The sequence below is a fragment of the Gopherus flavomarginatus genome, chromosome 4 (genome assembly GCF_025201925.1).
Source record: "Gopherus flavomarginatus isolate rGopFla2 chromosome 4, rGopFla2.mat.asm, whole genome shotgun sequence".
Classification (NCBI taxonomy): domain Eukaryota; kingdom Metazoa; phylum Chordata; order Testudines; family Testudinidae; genus Gopherus; species Gopherus flavomarginatus.
In genome coordinates, this window is record NC_066620.1 from 55,084,904 (window position 1) to 55,105,565 (window position 20,662).

General features: G+C 43.0%; 1 protein-coding gene across 1 annotated transcript in view; it reads right to left on the minus strand.

The window, feature by feature from the left end:
• The window catches only part of LOC127048699 (calpain-8-like), a 46,890-nt gene extending 41,075 nt beyond the window's left edge, over positions 1-5,815 (minus strand). The window contains exon 1 of the mRNA XM_050948528.1: positions 5,555-5,815. Coding sequence (XP_050804485.1) covers positions 5,555-5,791 — 237 coding nt within the window. The 5' untranslated portion in view covers positions 5,792-5,815. The remainder of the gene's footprint in view (positions 1-5,554) is intronic.
• Between the last annotated feature and the right edge of the window lie 14,847 nt (positions 5,816-20,662).

Genomic DNA, 20,662 nt, shown 5'->3' on the forward strand with positions numbered 1-20,662 from the left:
ACAATGTAAATGTCCTTAAAATTGTGGAGCTGATGGCTGAGTTTGATGCTGTACTCCAGGAATATCTAAGAAGAGTCACAGCAAAGAAATGTACACACACCACTACCTTGGAAAAACACTTCAAAATGAGATCATACAATTACTGGCAACAAAAGTCAAACAGAAGATTGTGGCAGATCTGAAATCAGCAAGATATTACTCTGTTATTCTGGACTGTATACCTGACATCAGCCATACCGAACAAATTACTTTAATGGTGTGTTTTGTAACAACAACAGAACCTAATGAAAATGTCCCTGCAATGGTGACTGTCAGACAGCATTTTCTAGAATTTATTGACATTGCTGATACTACAGGAGCTGGTATGACAAATGTGCTTCTTAGCCCTGGTCTACACTATGAGTTAAGGTCGAATTTAGCAGCGTTAGATCAATTTAATCCTGCACTCATTCACACGACAAGCCATTTTTGTCGACTTAAAGGGCTCTTAAAACCAAATTCAGTACTCCTCCCTGACGAGGGGATTAGTGCTGAAATCTACATCACCAGGACGAATTTGGGGGTAGTGTGGACGCAATTCGATGGTATTGGCCATCGCTTCTCTGATGCGCAGCATACCCTATAGTGCTCTTCTAACCGCCGTGGTGTTGGGCTGCATGTAATCAGCAGCCAGGTGATTTGCCTCAACCTTCCACCTTGCCATAAACATCTCTCCCTTACTCTCACAGATATTGTGACACACACAGCAAGCACTAATAACAATGGGAATGTTGGTTTCGCCGAGGTCTAGCCAAGTCAGTAAACTGTGCCAGCGTGCTTTTAAACGTCCAAAGACACATTCTACCACCATTCTGCACTTGCTCAGCCTACAGTTGAACAGCTCCAGACTACTGTCCAGGGTGCCTATGTATGGCTTCATGAGCCATGGCATTAAGGGGTAGGCTGGGTCCCCAAGGATAACTATAGGCATTTCAACATCCTCAACGGTTATTTTCTGGTTTGGAAAGTAAGTCCCTTGCTGCAACTGTTCAGACAGACCAGAGTTCCTGAAGATGCAATCATCATGTACCTTTCCTGGCCATCCCACGTTGATGTTGGTGAAACGTCTCTTGTGATCCACCAGTGCTTGCAGCACCATTGAAAAGAACTCCTTTCAGTTTATGTATTGTCTGCCTTGGGCTCCAGTCCCAAGATAGGGATATGGGTTCCATCTATTGCCCCACCACAGTTAGGGAATCCCATTGCAGCAAAGCCATCCACTATGACCTGCACATTTCCCAGAGTCACTACCCTTGATAGCAGCAGCTCAGTGATTGTGTTGGCTATTTGGATCACAGCAGCCCCCACAGTAGATTTGCCCACTCCAAATTGATGCCCGACTGACCAGTAGCTGTATGGCGTTGCAAGCTTCCAGAGGGCTATCACCATTCACTTGTGAACTGTGAAGGCTGCTCTCATCTTGGTATTTTTGCACTTCAGGGCAGGGGAAAGCAAGTCACAAAGTTGCATGAAAGTGGCCTTACACATAAGAAAGTTTCGCAGCCACTGGGAATCATCCCAGACCTGCAACACTATGCAGTTCCACCAGTCTGTGCTTGTTTCCTGTTTCCAGAATCGGTGTTCCGTCGATGAACCTGCCCCATTACCACCATGATGTGCACATTGCCGGGGCCCGTGCTTTGAGAGAAGTCTGTGTCCATGTCCTCATCACTCTTGTCACCGCGCTGCTGTTGCCTCCTCACCTGCTTTTGCAGGTTCTGGTGCTGCATATACTGCAGAATAATGCATTAGGTGTTTACAGTGCTCATAACTGCCGCAGTGATCTGAGCGGGCTCCAGGCTTGCTGTGGCATAGCGTGAGCAAGAGAGCAGAGACGCAGCAGAAGCGTGATGATGGTTTTCAGCCCTATTGTACCGTCAGCTGCCAGAGCAGAGTGGCAGCAGAAGTGATGATGGTTTTCAGCCCTATTGTACTGTCAGCTGCCGGAGCAGGAGAGCAGAGTGGCAGCGGAAGCATGACAATGGTTTGCAGCCCTATTATACCGTCTGCTGCCAGCAGCACCCAGGACACAACAACAGCAGCTGAGCTGAACGGGCTGCACATTTGCCATGGTATGGCGTCTGCGCAGAAAAAAGGCGCAAAATGATTGTCTGCCGTCGCTCTCACAGAGGGAGGGCTGACTGATAACATGTACCCAAAACCACCTGCAACAATGTTTTTGCCCCATCAGACAGTGGGAGCTCAACCCAGAATTCCAATGGGTGGCGAAGACTGCAGGAACTGTGGGATAGCTACCCACAGCGCAACACTCTGAAAGTTGACGCTAGCCTCGGTACTGTGGACGCACTCCAACGACTTAATGCAGATAGTGGGGACACACACAATCGACTGTATAAAATCGCTTCCTAAAAAATCGACTTCTATAAATTTGACCTAATTCTGTAGCATAGACATACCCTTAAAAAGCTGGAAGATACGGGAATTGCGATAGCTGACATGAGACATCAGGGCTACGATAATGGTACCAACATGAGAGGAAAGAACAGAGGAGTGCAGACACGGATCAGAGAGTTAAACCCTTGAGCTTTTTTTGTCCCATGCAGTTCTAATTCATTGAACTTGGTGGTTAGTGATGCAGCATCAGCTTCTAGTGAGGCTGCTGAATTTTTTAATGTAATTCGAAGCATCTATGTACTTTTCTCTGCATCAACTCATCGATGGCAAATTTTGAAGCAACATCTGGAAACATCCTCTCTGACGCTCAAACCACTGAGTTCCACACTATGGGAAAGTCGAGAGGAGGCAATAAGGCCTATCAAACACCAAATTGGGAAGATAGATGATGCCATAGTTGCCATTATGGAGGATAATGCTATGACAGGAACTGTTCATGGGAGAGGGAAATGGAATCACCAGAACTTCAAATTCCTATATGGCTTAGTGTTGTGGCATGACATACTGTTTGAAATAAGTGTTGTAAGCAAGAGACTGCAAGGTGTTGACCTTGACATATGTGGAGCAATGGAACAACTGGACAAAGCAAAGTCATACCTACAGTCTTAGCAGTCAGATGAGGGATTTCAAAACGTTCTGAAGAGTGCACAGAAGTTGGCAGAGGAACTTCACACTGAAGCTATTTTCCCACCCATTCAAGAATACAAGAGTCGCTGAAGAAGACATTTTGATTATGAGGCACGGGATAATCCCATAAGATACCGTAAACAACAATTCAAAGTTGAATTATTTAACCAGGTGCTAGTTTGTGCAATACAGTCAGTTGAAGAAAGTTTCATGGAGCTTAAGGAACACAGCAGTATATTTGGGATGTTGTATGATATTCCAAAACTCCTCACTATTCCTGAAGAAGACCTACACCAGCAATGCAGGGCACTAGGGACAGTGTTGACACATTATGACATGCGCGATATTGATGCGAGTGATTTAGGTGATGAATTGAAAGCCCTTTCAAGATACATTTCAGCAGGATCAACTCCAAAGGCTGTTCTGGAATATGTGTGCGCAAATAAGATGACCACCCTCTTTCCAAATGCTTTTGTTGCCCTGTGCATACTTCTAACACTTCCTGTAACTGTTGCCAGTGGAGAAAACAGCTTCTCCAAGCTGAAGTTAATAAAAATACATCTATGCTCCACAATGACACAGGAGAGGCTGGTTGGCCTTGCAACCATCTCAGTAGAGTGTGAGCTGGTCCAGACTGTGAACCTTCAGGAAGCAGTTCAAATCTTTGCAACCAAGAAGGCACGGAAAGCACCACTTTGATTATTCAAACAGATAAAAATGCCAGTGTTTACTATGCAGACAAGAAAAGTTATGTTTGCTGTTCAGGTGTTTGAAAGTTAAGTGCTACTTAACATTTTTGAAGAAGGCATTTTAAGTTGTTAGTTCTCCTTTACCGGGGTAGGTAGCAGAGCAGTACCATGAGAGGAGCAGAACAGGAAGAAGGCAGAACTGAGACCTTTCAAAGTTTTGCCTAAGCAAAAGGGCATGGAGGTGTCATTTGAGCTCCCTGCTTCAGGTGCCAAAATGTTGTGGGCCAGCCCCGTTGATAAGCAGCATATAGAAGAGTTATTGGGGTGCAGGTGTTAAGAGAGAAGCTGAGATTCTTTCCCAGTGGGAGCTGGGCCCTGTTGCCAGACAGCTTGCTTCAGAATACACATCTTTGGATGCTGGGGGAGCCAGGGTGGGCCTTATGATTTATGCTGCCCCAGCAAGAGAGGACAACTAGTCCATGAGCTGGCTCTCCCTTTAGTCCCGCTGCTGGAGAGGAAGGTGGGTCAGCTGGTGAGTCTAACCTTGCATGAGATAAAGCTCTCTGAGGTGCTGCCTGCTTTGCTTATGCCTGCTTTTGGCCCATTGTCGAGCAACCTTCCCTGCCCACGGTATCCTATTCTCTGTGTGGGTAGGGTGTAGGAAGGGGGCTGGGGCGCTGAGCAACCCCCTCTCAACCGCCCACGTACTGCAGATCTCTGCTGCAGCAGCACCTAGTGACAAAAGAGCCCAGTGTGACTCATTTTCAGGGTATGTCTACTCTGCAATTAAAAACCCGCAGAGGCCGGTGCCAGCTGACTTGGGCTTGCAGGGCTTAGCTAAGCGGCTGTTTAATTGCCGTGTGGATGTTCAGGCATGGGCTGGAGCCTGGGCTCTGTGAGGGGGACAGATCCCAGAGCTCAGGCTTTCAATTTTTCATTCATTTGAAAATTTTTGCAACATTTTTATTTTGAAAATTTTCTTTTTGAATTTTTTTTGTCTTGGAGGAGGTTTGTGCTCAATTTTACAGTTTCACTCCCCCCCCCCACACACACACACACACACATTCTTTTTTCCTTTTCTCACTGAAGGAAAAAAGGAGAGGGAAATGGAGAGAAACAAAGGAAAAAAGGAAACCCAATAAACAAAAAACAAACAAAAAAAGCCCAAACCCATACATTTTTCATTTTCATCAACAATACTAATTTTTTCATGAAAAAGCTCATTTTTTAAAATTAAAAACAAATTTCATTCAAAACATTTAAACCAGCACTTCAAATTATGGTGTTTTTGGGGTTGGAGTTTTTAAAACTTTTATTTTAGTACAAGCCTAATTATTCTGGAGTGATACTGGGAAACACATGACGCCAGTAATAAGCTTTAACTAGTGACAAGTAATTCCCAGGAGGTTTGAAAGTTCCATTTGGATAAGCATCAAAAGTTCAGATGCTTTTCTCAATTGTACTGAAACCTCTCATATCTGCAGAGTGCTACTGGAAATCTTATGAGAACAGTCTCTCCCTCTACATTTCTGGGGCTTCTCACATCCCAAAGGGCTTGAAATTGGACAGCAGCCTTTTTTATGATACTCCATTACTTTCAGTTCTAGTTAAAACAGGGGAGATGAGGAAAGGTGGCAAAGAATGAAAGGAAAGGATAATCTATGTCTTTTCTAGACTTCAAGAAAGTTCCAGCTCAGATTCAGTCTGGATTTTGGAGTGAAAGTTCCAGTTGAATCTGATTTGATCTGAATCTAGTAAAACATTTAACGATGAAGCTCTCTTACCGTGGGTCGCTTCCAGACAATACCCTGCGTTTTAGGGGAATAGGGCCCCAAGTCCCTATAGCCCAGGGCAGAAGGACCGGCTGGGAATTCTTCATCCTTAAACAGAGTGCCAGACTGCAAGCACTGCTGCCTGAGAGCCTCATAATCCTGATTTAAATACTTCACTGCCTTCCCATTGGAGCCAAGCCCTTCTAATACAGCTCTCTCTTTGGACAACTTAGCTGCAACTCCTGCCATCACTGTTTGCCTCCAGCAGGGTGTTGTGTGAGGACAGGACAGCTCCTACCTCGGAACAAAAGGGGAGGAATATAAGTGAGTGGCCAGGTGGGGTGGAGCGAGTGAACACATTACACAGTCCAGCACCTTTGGAGGGAGGAGGCACAACGCAAGTGCAAATATGTACTCAAGACAAGAGTAAGGAGAAGCTGGGAGGAGACAAAAAACCTGGGCTGATGACTCACTGTAGATTCTGGCTCTCATTATCTTCTCTATTTGTTCAACAGCCTGGGAGTTCCCTCTCTCTATATATTTTAGCAGAGGGCAGGGAATAAGGGGGAAAATATTTTAATACTAAAGATGGCTCCTAGCCACATAATTCAGATCAGTTCTGAGCCTTGATGGGTGCTTGGATCCAGGGGTTTTGTTCAGCCTGTTATAGAGGACAGACCAGGATCACAGTTAGGATTCTGATAGTCTGCTCCTCCTCCAGAGTCAGGGATGTTCCACTCTGGGGAACATTATTAGAGAGATGAGGGCTAACCACAAAATCCAAGTCTGGATTTCCACCATCACCAAAGGATTGGGCTGCTCAGACACAGGGTCTCACTGAGGTTTACAGTGTCTTACGTTCAGAGAAATCTGCCCTAAGTGACATTTCAAGTCAATTTGACTCAAGTTGAAACATTGTGGCTTGTTGAACTGAACCAAAAGATTTTATTTTGAGTCAGTTCAACTGCATCTCTCTAGATACTGCAGTGCTCCATGGCCCGATTCTTTGCACTCGGGTGGGTTCCTTAGCCAAACTACATCTTCCATGATGCACTGTAGTCAGCTCTCTGACCAAGCCATCTGATGCACCATGGGAATCCATGACTGCAGGTGCATCATGGGAAATGCAGTCTGGCTGGGTAGCAGGGCCGGATCTGGCTTTTTTGTCGCCTCAAGCAAAAAAAAAAAAAAAGGAGGGGGGCGGGTCCACTGGAGCAGCAAAAGGGTGGGGAACACGGTGCGGCTGCAGTGGCAAGGAGGGGAGGGAACAACACAAAAACTGCGCGGCTGGAGCAGCAAAGTGGGAGGAGGAAACAACGGCGCAGCTGGCACAGCAGGGGAAAAACAAAACAAAAACCCTACAGGGCGGCTGGAGAAGGGGGGAAAAAAAACAGCTGTGCCGCCCTAGGTTTGAGCAGAATGCCGCCCCCTTGAATCTGCCGCCCCAAGCAGGAGCTTGCTCAGCTGGTGCCTGGAGCCGGCCCTGCTGGGGAGTCCAGAATGAAGGCAAGAGGCATCCAAACTACAACTCCATTAAGGCATTACAGCACCAGGTGCAGTTTAACGTCAAAATGATTCCAAGTGAATTGCTTTGATTTGGCTCAACAAATCAAAATGAAATATTTCAGTTCAGAAATGTTGAAATATTTTGCTTTGAATGAAAATACAATCAACATATTCTGGAACTTTCCATTTTGTGAGTAATGTCAATATTTCTTTTTTCATCCTGAATCGGGGCAAAAACAGATGCTGAAATATCAGAAGTTCTGATTTTCACTCAGCGCTAACTCTAAGAGAGCTCACTATTAAATACTCTTCCTGATAATGAACATAAGATTTCCTTTGTTCCTTTCATCCCATTTCTCCTAATTGTGCCGTTCCAAATCATTCTGCTCCCGTCTTTGTGTTTACACCCACCAAATACTTGTAGACAAACAACCTGACTAGCTTTTAACAGGTTTCCTTATCTGAAAAGAGGTTTCCTCCCCTAGGAAAAAATCTTTGCCTTTTCAACCCTGCAGTGTAAATTTACTTATATCCTCTGTAAACAGAGCTATTATTTACACAGGCCTACACTGGTTCCAAAGCAAACTGTGCTTGGGAAAGCCTGATCAATCAAAGAGAAGGCAGAAGGGTGAAGTTATACCCAGTGAGGACTAGCCTCCAAAAAGTTGCAGACATTGTACAGAGAGGAAGCTGTGCATAAGTCAGCTCCAATTGTATTGGAGGAACCAGAGCTGCTACCTTCAAGCCCCAATCTCTGATTTAAAGGGAGACTGCCAAGCCAGGGATATTTGTTCATAAAGGCACTAATATTTTGCATGTATAAAGCATCTTTTTTACAAGGATCTCAAAACATCATACAAATGTTGGTTGACTACACTTCACAACAACCCTGTGAGATAAGTAAATGCTGTTATCCCTGGTTTACAGGTGGGGAAACTGAGGCACATAGCACTTAAGTGATTTTCCCCAGGTCACATAGTGAATCAGTGACAGAGCAGGGACAGAACCCTGGAGTACTCACTACTGGTCTGTCTTAGATTTGGCTGGTAAACACAAGACGCTGCCTCCCAAGACTCTCATTAATCTGTAGCTCGCTGTTTGTAACATGTAGGTAAGCGTTTTACACTGTGCCATACCTCTCAATATTCCAATGGCTAAAGCAGGCTGCAGCACCACTCAGGTTTGGCCTGTCGTCCCCCTCTGTCTGGAGGAGTAAAGGGGCCAAACCTGAAGTGTCATTGCAACCCTGCATAGCAGGTCATAATGCCACTTGTTTGGGAGCCCTCTCAAATAGGGGGCCCAGGGCAAACTCCCTTCAAACAGGACAAGAGGCTTTGGAGGGTCAAAGTGGGACAGTTCCATAAAACCTGGGACTGCTGGGAGGTCTGCTGTGCTGGGTATATCACTGCCCTATAGTGGACAGAATGTCAAAGGACATTAGTCTCTAGCACTGTCAGTGCACGCCTTCTATTGGCACTAAATTAATTCACAGACGCATTTCTAAAAATCACTATCTCATTAGAGCAACCCCTCTAAAAGCCAGAGACTGTGTTATCATAATTAGAGATGGGTGTGAATTAAATAGTAGTTCCCCACACCCTTAAACTCTGGGGGAAGGAGGGGCTGGGGTCTGATTCTCAGTTTGCAGGTGGCCTTTCTCTGTGTAATGGATCACATCAAAACCCTGGCTCTAAACACCTTCACATTTTGAAGTGTCTGAGTCCCAGCTCTGATCACAGTGCATGTCTTTCCTTCCCCTTTCCTTGGTATGCTGTGGGTATGTCTACTCAGGACTCGTGCTGTGGTGCTAAAAACAACTGTGTAGGTGTTCCAGGTCAGGCTCTGAAGACTAGGGTAGGGGTAGGCTGCAGAGCCCAAGCTCCAGCCCGCGCTGCAACACCTACACAACTGGTTTTAGTGCTGTAGTGCAAGCCTGAGGTTGTTGACCCGGGGTCCGATACTCGCTGCTGCAGGCTGTGTGGACATAGCCTATGGTTCCCAAGCTGAGAACTTCCTCAAACCCATTGTCTACAGGCTATATAGATTCTCTAGTCTTGCATTCAGTTTTGGGGGGTATTGGCAGCTCCTTGGTAGCTCCAGGCTACAGATCTCAACTGCACTGTTCATTGAAATGCAGTGTTCTCTGGGATGTGTGAATCATCATTTAGACTGAGAGACTGTCACTTCCTATATGTTCTTTGGCGAGCAGGCACCTCCACACTGCACATTCTGGGTTTCACACAAGTAATGTGTTGGACGGAAACTTCTATTTTCATTGTCTTTGGGGAACAAGACGTTTTTCACTTGCTGTGGCCCACGCAGTACAAGGAAGTCTATCAGGCTATTGCTCAAGTGCGTCCACAGTCCTGGATCATCTAGACTTATGGAACTAAACTCAGCAGCAGCTGTTTCTTGTGCCTCCACCACACTATTCTCTGATCTACACTTTTCTACAGGAATGTGCATGGTTATATCCATTTGAGATGGAGATATGGATGCTGCAGTAGCTGCCAGGTCACCTACACTCTGACTAACTGGAAGATCAGACATCTCCTCACCACACACATCCTCACTGGGGCCAGAAGGCTCACAGTAAACATTTGTGTCTATGTATCTCAGGAGAGCTCCCTCCTGCTTAGATAGAGAAGCTTCCTTTGCATTCTTTCTTTTTCTGAATGCTGCCCCAGAGGGGCATTTTCTTCTTTCGCTCATGACTGCTGTTCTGTGCCAGCTAGAGTGGCTCTCAACACTCAGTTGAAGGGGACAAATAAGAAGACTGGTAGCAGGGCCTGAGTAAGAGAAGATGTCAGCATCTGAAGGATCTAACTGGCTCCGACTACTTCAGTTGACAGCCTGTTCTCCTCAAATGGATTCAGGGAAGCAGCAGGAAACAGGAAGCTACCTGAGAAGCTGGTGTTAATCAGTCCAGGCTTCTGCGGATGCTAGAGAGGTACATAAGAGGCTTCTCCTCCTCCTCTCTCTCCCTGAAGCTCCTGCTCCTTTCTGTTATTCCCTCTCACCTTTTCTCCTGCCTGCCTGTTATATCTCTTGTGCCCTCCTTCCTCCAGCAGAGCACTCCACCATCTCTGTGCATCTAGAGCAGAGAAAATACGTATGCACCAGCAGCAGACACCATTTTCTAATACTTCCGGTCCTAGTGGCGCCCCCTCACAATCTGGCACCTGAGGCAGCCGCCTCAGTTTGCTTCATGGTAAGGCCAACCCTGCTTATCGACTTCATTTAGAAACTCGTGTGAAGTGCTCAGAGCAAGTGAAGACTTTTGTCCTTGGAGAGAGTGGGGAGACTTTAAACCATGTCCTAGCTTTAAAATAATTGGAAGATTTTATTCAGACTTTCCAAACAATTGTACCTTTGAGCAAGTAGTGGGTATGGACAATTTCATCCCTAATTGTAACTTGAAGGCTATTCAGACTTGCAGTGGAGAGAAAAGACTTTCTAACTTAAAATCCTTGGCTGGCCCCAAAATAAGATTAGAAGAAGTGGGAGAATTACAAAAGCTAATAGCAATAGAAATGTTTGCATGTGTATTCTTTCAGTTCATTGAAAATAGGAGTGAGAAGTTAAATCACTAGCCCAAATAACAGCAGGATGCTAGTGCCTAGTACCAGGAAGTGAACCTGACCAGCCTAGTTCAATTGACTGAGCCCAATGAACTACAGAGTAAACAAAAAGGGCCAAACCCGGAAGTTCCTTGTCAGTTTTTACTCACGCCCTATTCAGGCAAAACTCTCATTGATGTCAAGGGCAGAAATGACTGAGTAAGGGCATCGATTTAGCTCAAAGGGTGTAAAGTACATTAGAATTTAAAGTTCTGCTGAGTTTTCATAACCTGAGATGTTGCTAATAACACAGGCAAAGAACACTTTTCCAATGTGTGTTTTTTAATCTTGATCTTTTAAATATATTGCAAATGTTTACATCTCTTCTTTTTCTGGATTTTGAATTGAAATAATATGAGTGAGAAACAAACTGCAGCTTTTGTCAGACCACCAAAAATAACATGAATTTAACAATATTATTTTCAGGAGTTATGTACCAATCCTCAGTTTATAGTGCAGAGATATAGGAAGAAGGGGACACATATCAGGGCCAAATGGGGCTTTGGGTGATCACTACTTCCCACCACCCAATACAGATGTAATGAGGTTAAGTAGTGTCCATATAAAGAAATGAAAACTACTGATTACTCCTCAAGAAAGGCTTTTAATGATTTACGGCTATAAATGCAACACGGACAGAATAGGAAAAGAAAAATTAAAGACCAGCATTGAATAAGCATTAATAGAAATGACAAATTATATTGCAAACAAGCACAAGTACCGTTATGCATTAGCTACTTATTACTATAAAAGCATGTTTTTGACATTGCCAATTTTTACTGATGCAAAGCTATTATTACTTAGTGACTCTGAACCTTACAAGTTTTATTTCTGCCCTTACTAACTATACGTACAAAGATACTGTAAATTGATTAACAACTTTTTACTATTTTCTTAACAATTTAACACTAGTATTAAACTTTTACTACTATTTTTAATACTGCAGTATTAATATAATCCGAGATTAAATTATCCCAACACTACCATTCTTAATACTATAGTGTCAGTACAACTTGAGACTAAAACAGCTCGAGCAACCCAGACTTTACTCCGTTACCTTATTTTGTATGCAGCCAGACTTTTTCACTTTAAAACCTTACCCTACCGAGAATATATCACCTTCTAGTCGACCGCTTTTTGCATTGGCCAGGTGCAGATAGTTGGTGCAGTTCAGGTTCTCTCGGTTCAGAGGGTGCAGGTCAGACTGGTCAAAGAGAATAACTTCTTAGACCAAGACGCGCACACACACACCTGAGATTCTACACATTTAATCTCATCTGCCTGCCATGCTTTTAAGCAGGTCAACCAATTAGGTTAGGCCAAATTTAGTGTTATTGGTTTGGCTGTATAATTCATGCTTACTTATGTTTTTGTAGCCAATTATTATTTTAGTTTATAAATTATGCTCAAGGAGATAGCTTACTTCTATACGGCCCATTGTCTTGACTGTCGGTTTTTTTAGTTTTCTAGGTAACTTCCCTCTAAATGGGTTATTGGCTTGACTGTGGGTGAGGTTATCTTGATGACCTACACCTAAAGGCCTAGCTCATCAAACCCACATAGGAATTTGTTTTTTGGCTGCAGGATCCCTTAACCACAAGTTCCAAAGGTGATTTCAATAAGCCGTATCCAAGGGCATGACCTATTAATACCATATAGGAGTCAACATAAAAGCTTGTCTGGTTGTAGGCATCTTTTGACCACAAGTTGCAGCTTAATTTTGCAAAGCTTGCTTTTTAAAGATAATTTTGTGAAGCTTATTTTATAAAGCTTCCGGAACTCTTAGGTCTAACACTGGCAATATTGTCGTTCATCTTAAGCTTGACAACACTTTTGCTCAAATTAATCACATATAGTTGGAGGAGCCACTCAGACAGACATTCGCCAAGGGATCATGGGTGAGTAGAGTAATTGAGCAGAATTTTGCTTGTTTTAGAGACAGGAAAATACCTTTTCATATTCGAAAAGCCATGTAACACACTAGCTATGTGTATTCCATTCTGCACTACACAGAAGATAAAGGGCAAGAATGCAATACTTCTACCACCTAATGGAATTACTCTTTTAGATCTAATAATTGAAATCTGTGCTGAAGGTCTCAGGTTCAAACCCTGCTGATGATCCACAGGAAGGGTTTCTATATCATTTTCCCTTAAACTCACACATATATGCACATAACAGCATACATAATGCTCATTCATTCTTATTTAGATAGCAAGTTTGAAGTTCAGCTATTTTTGAGTTATCATTTAAAAAAAGTAAGAATTTTTTATACTAGGGAAAAATATGTACTTGTGGGGTTTTTTTTTAACCCTGTGATAACTTTACAATAAAAATGTGTTTGGGTCTTTTTTAAAAACCGTGTCATATCTTTAAAATAATTGGGGGATTTTATTCAGACTTTCCAAATAATTTCACCTTAGAGTAGATAATGAGCATGGCCAATTTCATCCCAGAAGCTCAATATTTCCAGAAGGTCTGAGTATATGAGAACAAGGGATTAAAATGGAAACTGTTTTACAACCTTAACAACAGAGGTCAGTGCTATTATCTGCCATATCAACATACGGGCAGGACAATCCATCTGGTCATGGCCATGAGTTAGGAACGCTGACCACATCGTTCAGAAATTAATGGAGCACATCGGCTCAGCAGAGTCATCCTTAAGAAGTAATTTGTTCCAATTTCATGTTGAACATTCTATTTCTACAGCATTTGGTGCAGAACAGTGAGCAAATAATGGAGAAAGAAATGGGAGACCGTACACCAGGCACACAGTTTAAATATAGCAGGGCAAGGTGACACCAAACATTTCTCCTTGAATTGCAGAGCAACATTGATTAATGTTTGGAAGACGTTTTATCATCCATCATAGCAAAGCTGACTCTTCCTTACCTGCTTTTTGAATGCTGCTTTACATAAAACTTTAATAGGGGCTTTAACTAATTTTTTTAATTCCTTTTTAAGGCCTTATTCTAACCCAACACATGCCTTCTTTCTTTGCTACCCAGTTGGTAAGATCCATCCTTGGAAAACAGGAGTAGCAGCATTACAGGCTCTCCTGCCAACACACACAGCCTAAAATTCTGAAAGCCCTGTAATAAGAACTTAATAGATTAGTGACATTGCGTCTGAGCTCCCTCCCCTCCAAGGTGCTTACTGCAGTAGTTCTAACCATACCTCAGTCTCATCAATTGTGCAAATAAGATTCATGCCATTTCTGCAAGTCATTGACAGTAAATGACACAATTGCTGCCCCAGTAAACACAGCTCCATTAAAGCAATTCCTAGAAAATCCCTCTGTGTGTGTGTTCCAATTGCAAAAAATAAGAGGCATGATCATATACTTGTGCCAGAATATTTACTCACTTAACACTGGATCAGGGCGTAGGAGATCACTTACTGCATTTTCAGAGGGTTGTTCAGTAAGAATAGTAAAGGTTCCATTTCTTGTCAGCATCACAGTCCATGAAGCTTCTGTAATGGATGTGGATTTTTTTACATGCCCAGAATACAAGCCTCTTTTCCATGGCAGCTTACAAGCTAAGGGACTGGAGCATACTTCCAGCCTTGTCTACTCTGACATACAAAAAAACAAACATTGTTTTAGTTAATGCCATAAAAATAATGCAGGATCCCTCAGGGCCAATTGTTCCAGGGGCAGCAGGGCAGGTACATTTTCCAATATTTTGTTTTAAAAAGTATTGTAACAAACCTATGGGATTTCCTGGTTGTGTGACCACACAGCACACCATGACCCCTTAGAACTTCATGGAGACAGCAGGGATAGAACGCAGATCGTCCTACAGCCAAAAGCCCTCCCCCTACTGCTTCAGCAAAAGGAGAATCTCTACAATCAATTATCAGTCTATGAAACAGTTGAGCAGTTTTCATTCTGTCCAGTGGAGGAAAGTGATGCACTTGCCCTCTAGCCAGTTCATTATGGTAAATATCCTAGAGTAATACCAGACTATATGTAGATTTATAATTATAATTCAAAAAATCATCTACAGTATAAATCATGGAAACTTTTAATAGAAAGAGCAACCTGACCATACAGACACTGTTTCCTATACCCAATGAAGTGCTTTATGCAATTGTGACCATACCATGATCATGCTAAGAGATGCTTTGGGCATGAACTGTAAGATTTTCTCACCTTTGCAGCAAACGATGAAGTTCACGATCTTACGCTGGCTGAAAAAATTCCTCATTGTGACGCATTAATTGTATGTGAAATACAAACCACCACACTGAATTCTCATTGCTGGTCTAAGTTTAATGGACAGAAGATAGGAAATGTAAAGCTGAGACTGATATCACACCTTGCCTCATGCCACTGCAGCAAGAAAAGGATCTGTAGTGTGACCTAAGCAGGGTGAGTTATTAACCATACATTTTCTGGTTGGTATCCCTTTATGGCTTGGAATGATCAATTATTTTGTTCAGGACACAAGCCTCCTGCACTTTCCACAATAACTGATTAGCAGGGAAACTGGTCAGGGGCTGGTTAAATGTGCCTGTCGCAACAAACCAAATGGAAACATTTGCAGGGTCCACTTGCCATCCTCTGAGGATTGCAGGATCAGGATTCCTCTGTTGCCTGCCCTCTTAGCCTTCATGTCAGGGTCAGGACAAAGGCTAAAGTTCCATTGCCTGTTTCTCCTTTAACTCCCACTGTGATCTAAGGGGGATTTGGTCAGTGGGAATCGGGCTTCCCAAACCAGGACACCCCTCTAACTATTGTGCCCAAGGTCCGAGCACTTCTGCCATTGGGCACCTTCCAATTCAGTAAAGATGGGTCAACTGATGTGGACTATGTGGGGAAGAGGAATTGGTTATGGTTGTACCCGGAGTCACAGGATTAAATTAAGCAATAGTTAACTGAGCTGTATTTCAGGAAAACTTCCCACAGGGGAGATCTACAAGATAGGAATATAGTTTCCCAGGGAAGTGGTAAAAGCCCCACAACTATCTACCATACGGAATAATCCTTCATTGACAGGGACCTAACTGACAGGGGCGACCTAACTGTTTTGTTTCCTCAGGTTTCTGATTCTAGCAAAAAATCCTAAATTTTGCACTTCTCCCTTTGAAGGATTGATCAGTGTCCGCTCAGAGTAACATATGGAAAATGATACACAAGCACCACCTAGAGGCAACAAAGAAGATTAAAAGGAGAGGATCACTTATTCCCATTCAGTAATGAACAAATCAAGTCAATTACATCTCAGAGGGGAGGGGGTTTTCAGTGACCATCAGCACACATAGAGCTGTCATAGGAACGGATTCCAGCGGCAGTTGCTGGCTCTACCCTGGAGAACAGGAGGCTGGCAGCTCAACCATTGTGTCCTCCATTTAAATGGAAATTAATGGGTGTTCAGACCCATTGTCAGAATCCCAGGCACCTGGCAACCCTGAAATGATAGGGGGCAGACCCTAGGCACTCTCTGGAGGCAGTGATAACAAGGGAGCTGTTTTCACAATCTTGTGGGGCTCTGAAGGATCATGGCCTCATGCCAGCCCTGTACATTCAGTGGTTGCTAGTGAGCTAATTCTTTACTCTTTGGGGATGTGTTTTGCTAGTTTTCACATGTGGCCAGATTAATCCCTGGGGTAACCCCGGTGACTCTCCTCCACAAATACCTACTAGATAAGAGTGCTATGAAGTCAAAGGAATCTGAATTAAGATGGATTGCAAGACTCATCATTAAACCTCGAGAGGTAAATTTTCAGAAGCCCCGAAGACATTTAGGAGCACAAAACGCATTGACTTTCAATTGGACTTAGGCATCTAAATACCTTCTATGCTTTCAAAAGTCTCCCCTCATCCTCAGCCTCATGGGAAAACTAGTTTTCAAAGTACTTAATCGCTGGTCTCCAGATATCATCACATGGAAAAATGACATATAGATTGAGAGCACTAGTAATATCAGTTTAATAATGGATATATCTAGAGCTGGTCAAAACATTTTCACTAAAAAATAGCTTTTAAGATGTGGGGGAAAATGCAATGATTTTTGTGTAATCATTTTATATCATTCAAAATTGTCCAGTTTTTCATCAAAGCAAAAAAATTGCTTTGAATCAGTTTTGTAGGGATTTTTTCCTTTTTGTCCCTCCTCTTTTTCATGGGAGGGAAAAAGGGAGAGAAAGGAGGGAATAAACTATATCAGGAAACAAAAATAATTGTTTCAAACAACATTTTAAAAACTATATGAGCCATTTAGAATGAAATTAAAAAGAAAATTAAACAATTTTAATTAATTGCCATTTTTCAACCAGTTCTAGATACATCCTTTACATGGGAGATTTAATTGCAGCAAAATTACTAGTGTGTAACACTGCTTTCTACTGGAGGGAATCAGAGCAACTGAGCAGTGGTGTTGGCCCTATAGTGAAGAGAAATTCTTTTATTTTGACCAGTAGGGGCCAGAAAAACATGAGATCTCTCTCACTATTACTGCAGAGTTCTGAGTGGCCCGTACTAAGCAGTACAGGAAGAACCATGAAGTTTCTAAATGGTCCCGGGTATGGCTCTGAAAGTTTTTTTCCATTGCAATCTGTGATGATCCAATATATTTTCCATACTGAGGTATGAGGGAGTGTACCTGAAGATGCCATTGAACCAGTGAGGTTTTATTCCGTGGAAATCCAAAAAACGGTGTCCATTTCTTAGACCTGGCCGGGGAGGAAGATGGCTCACTTGCACCAGTAGCAGTCATCTCCTGGTTGCAATTATATGACAGGCTGAAGTTCCACACCACGTCTTGGCTCATACCCAATACTGACAGTACAATGCAGTAGTGAAGTGTGAAGAAGGGTTGCACTTTTTAAAATGACATACCTAATGTTGCCAACTCTTGCAATTTTGTTGCTAGTCTTGCAGTTTTGGCCAATATCTGCATCCGCGCATATGTGTTTGAGAGACTGAGGGGCTCACTGCCTTGTAGTGATCAAAACACTTTTTCCCCCAGTAAAACTGATCCTAACATCGAGAGGTGTTTGTAAACTGAGCACAAAATGGATGCGACGTGCCCCAATACTGCTGTCTAAAGGGCTCTAGGGGGCTGTAGAAGATGGTTGAACAGGCTTTATGTAGAATTCTATGTGCCACAGCTGCCAGATGAAATCAGAAAGCTTCTACACAAAACTCAGTTCCTTTTCATCGTTGCCTTTTTGCTGAAAATCACACAGTGCTGATTTGCGGCAGCTAACACAGCTTTACCACTAAGTGGAGCCACACAAATATTTTAAAAAGCAGTCATAACAATTACATCCTACGGTGCAGATGAGCCACGTTACAGCGTAGTTAAATTCTAGGCTAGCAGGAGGACATCTCATCTTACCGTTCTCATTAAGCAGATGAACTTCTTGCACCAGTGACTGATTCTTTAAATAGGACTAGTCTTTCACAAGCTAAAAGCAGCGAAGAGTCCTGTGGCACCTTATAGACTAACAGACGTTTTGGAGCATGAGCTTTCATGGGTGAATACCTGCACGAAGTGGGTATTCACCCATGAAAGCTCATGCTCCAAAACGTCTGTTAGTCTATAAGGTGCCACAGGACTCTTCGCTGCTTTTACAGATCCAGACTAACACGGCTACCCCTCTGATACTTTCACAAGCTAGCTGTTCAAATAGTTCAGTGCTGCCTAGTGAACAAGTTTGTGGACCTAAACCTGCCTTTAATATTGTGCCATGTACCTGTGGTGTCTCACTGAACCTAGTGTGTTCTTATGCAGCTGTCAACATGGAATTGAATATTGTCATTTAAGAACACAGCAGCATACTGCTGGCCCTATGTTTTGTGAGAACTTATGCAAATTAGCATTAGCAGATCCTCTTCCAGTACCCCCATCATGTCTGTCTCATTTCTCCCACACCTCAACATCCTGTTTAAAATACAGAGACCCTCCTAATTGTGAGGATCTGTGGCTTCAAGTCACCTCCTAGGAAACCAGGAGAGAAAGCTGAACCTTTTGAAGCTAAGTGGGGAAGGACAGTTAAGAAATTCAGTAAGTGGCTTGACAGAGCCAGCTGTGATCACAGAAAAGAAATTAGGAGGCAGACCAGTTGGATACAAATGTGCAACTCAGGACTCAGAGAAAAGGTCTCTTGTGTGGCCACATAGGTCATAAAGACCTACAGTTGCTTCTTCTGCAGTGGCATGTGACTTTAAGGAATTTACATTTGCTGTTTGATAGAATATGTTCAGCTGCAAAGAAGGTTTGTTCCTTCATTGGGTCAATTTTTCTACAGCATTTAACTATGCTTGCCATAAAACAAAAGCAAAAGCACTGGAGAACCCAGCAGTGAACCTCTTTAGGATTTTGACTCAGGTGCTGTCCTCATATTTGACTGAATACACGCATATACTTTGGCTATGTCTTCACTACCCACTGTATCGGCGGGTAGCAATCGATTGCTCGGGGATCGATATATCACATCTCATCTAGACGCAATATATCGATCCCCGAATGCGCTTATATCGATTCCGGAACTCCAGCAACCCGAACGGAGTTGCGGAATCGACACAGGGAGCCGTGGACATCGATCCCGCGCCGTGAGGACGGTGAGTAATTCGATCTTAGATACTTCGACTTCAGCTACGTTATTCACGTAGCTGAAGTTGTGTATCTGAGATCGATTTTCCCCCGTAGTGTAGACCAGCCCTTTGAGTCAAAGGCAAGCCAGCCACATTCCTGGTGTCTGACTTATAAAAAGGTTCTGAAGGCTTCCTTTGATATAAAGTGTTTAATGAATGCATAATGTATGCCACATTTTCCCATTCGGTAGTAGTTATGACTTACATTGTCTTAAGTGAAGGATAAATGTCTATGGAGTATACTTCTTAGTATAGTAGAGACATTTGAATTCTAGAAGATAGAAAGGCATCACTAGAGGCCCAGAGTGATGCCCTAGGGCCACAATATTAAAAATAAACTTTTTCTCATATTTTTCAAGAAAACCACCCTGCAATAATTTCATTAGTAGTACAAATGAGGTATTTTATGATCCTTTGCATTATTACTGCTTGAAAATATTTTTTATCCGATCAGATAGTTCTGAATAGGTCCTTAGTAGATACATGTCTTGGGATACTACGTTTTAAAGTCCATCTCTTCAAATATAAGCCAGATGATCACTGAACACAGAACATGGATGCAACACAGAATGTTAAAGTGCGATTAGTGCACTGAATATTAATACTCTTCACTGGAAAGTGAACTGTGAGTTGCTTCAAATAATCTCTGACTCAGACAGAAAAATATGTAACAAATGGTTTTAATTTCCCCTCAGCACAAAATAATATTACACTGGCAGCAACTGGCATGTTAGCATGCAGCTCGAATGAAGAAACTGCCTAAATGTGTCAACTACTTATGCTAAGCAATCTGTTCCATCTTGTATTTAGCTGTGACACTGAGTGAGTTTCCCAGATCTGAAGATGAGCTCTGTGTAGCTTGAAAGCTTGTCTTTGTCACCAACAGAAGTTGGTCCAATAAAAGATATTACCTCACCCACTTTCTCTTGCTAGTACAAGGTACAGCCAAAGCATGTGTTTGGCAGGGAATTAGCAGCATGCAGGTTAGAAGCACAAAGGAGACTGGATAGATTAATAAAAACAATTGCAGTGGTAGATCTTGTTCAGTCCCCAAGAGCAACTCCAGCCATGAAAGTAATTTATGGCTGTAGCCATACTAGAAAAGGCCAAAGAGGAGGAAAAGGGTGAGTGGGGACAGCAGGAAATTGCAGAGGGTATAAGGTGACTGAGCTCAGATTTGGACTCTCATCTATGTATTTATTCTAGGTTTGAATTACTTATTATTTCACTTTCAGGAGGAGACACTATATAGAAGCATTTTTCAAACTTCGGGTCAGGCACTGGGTCGCTCTGGTCAGCACTGCCAACCGGGATGTTAAAAGTCCCATCAGCAGTGCTGCCCAGCGAAGACAGGTTAGAGCCTACCTGTTTTGACACTGCGCTGTG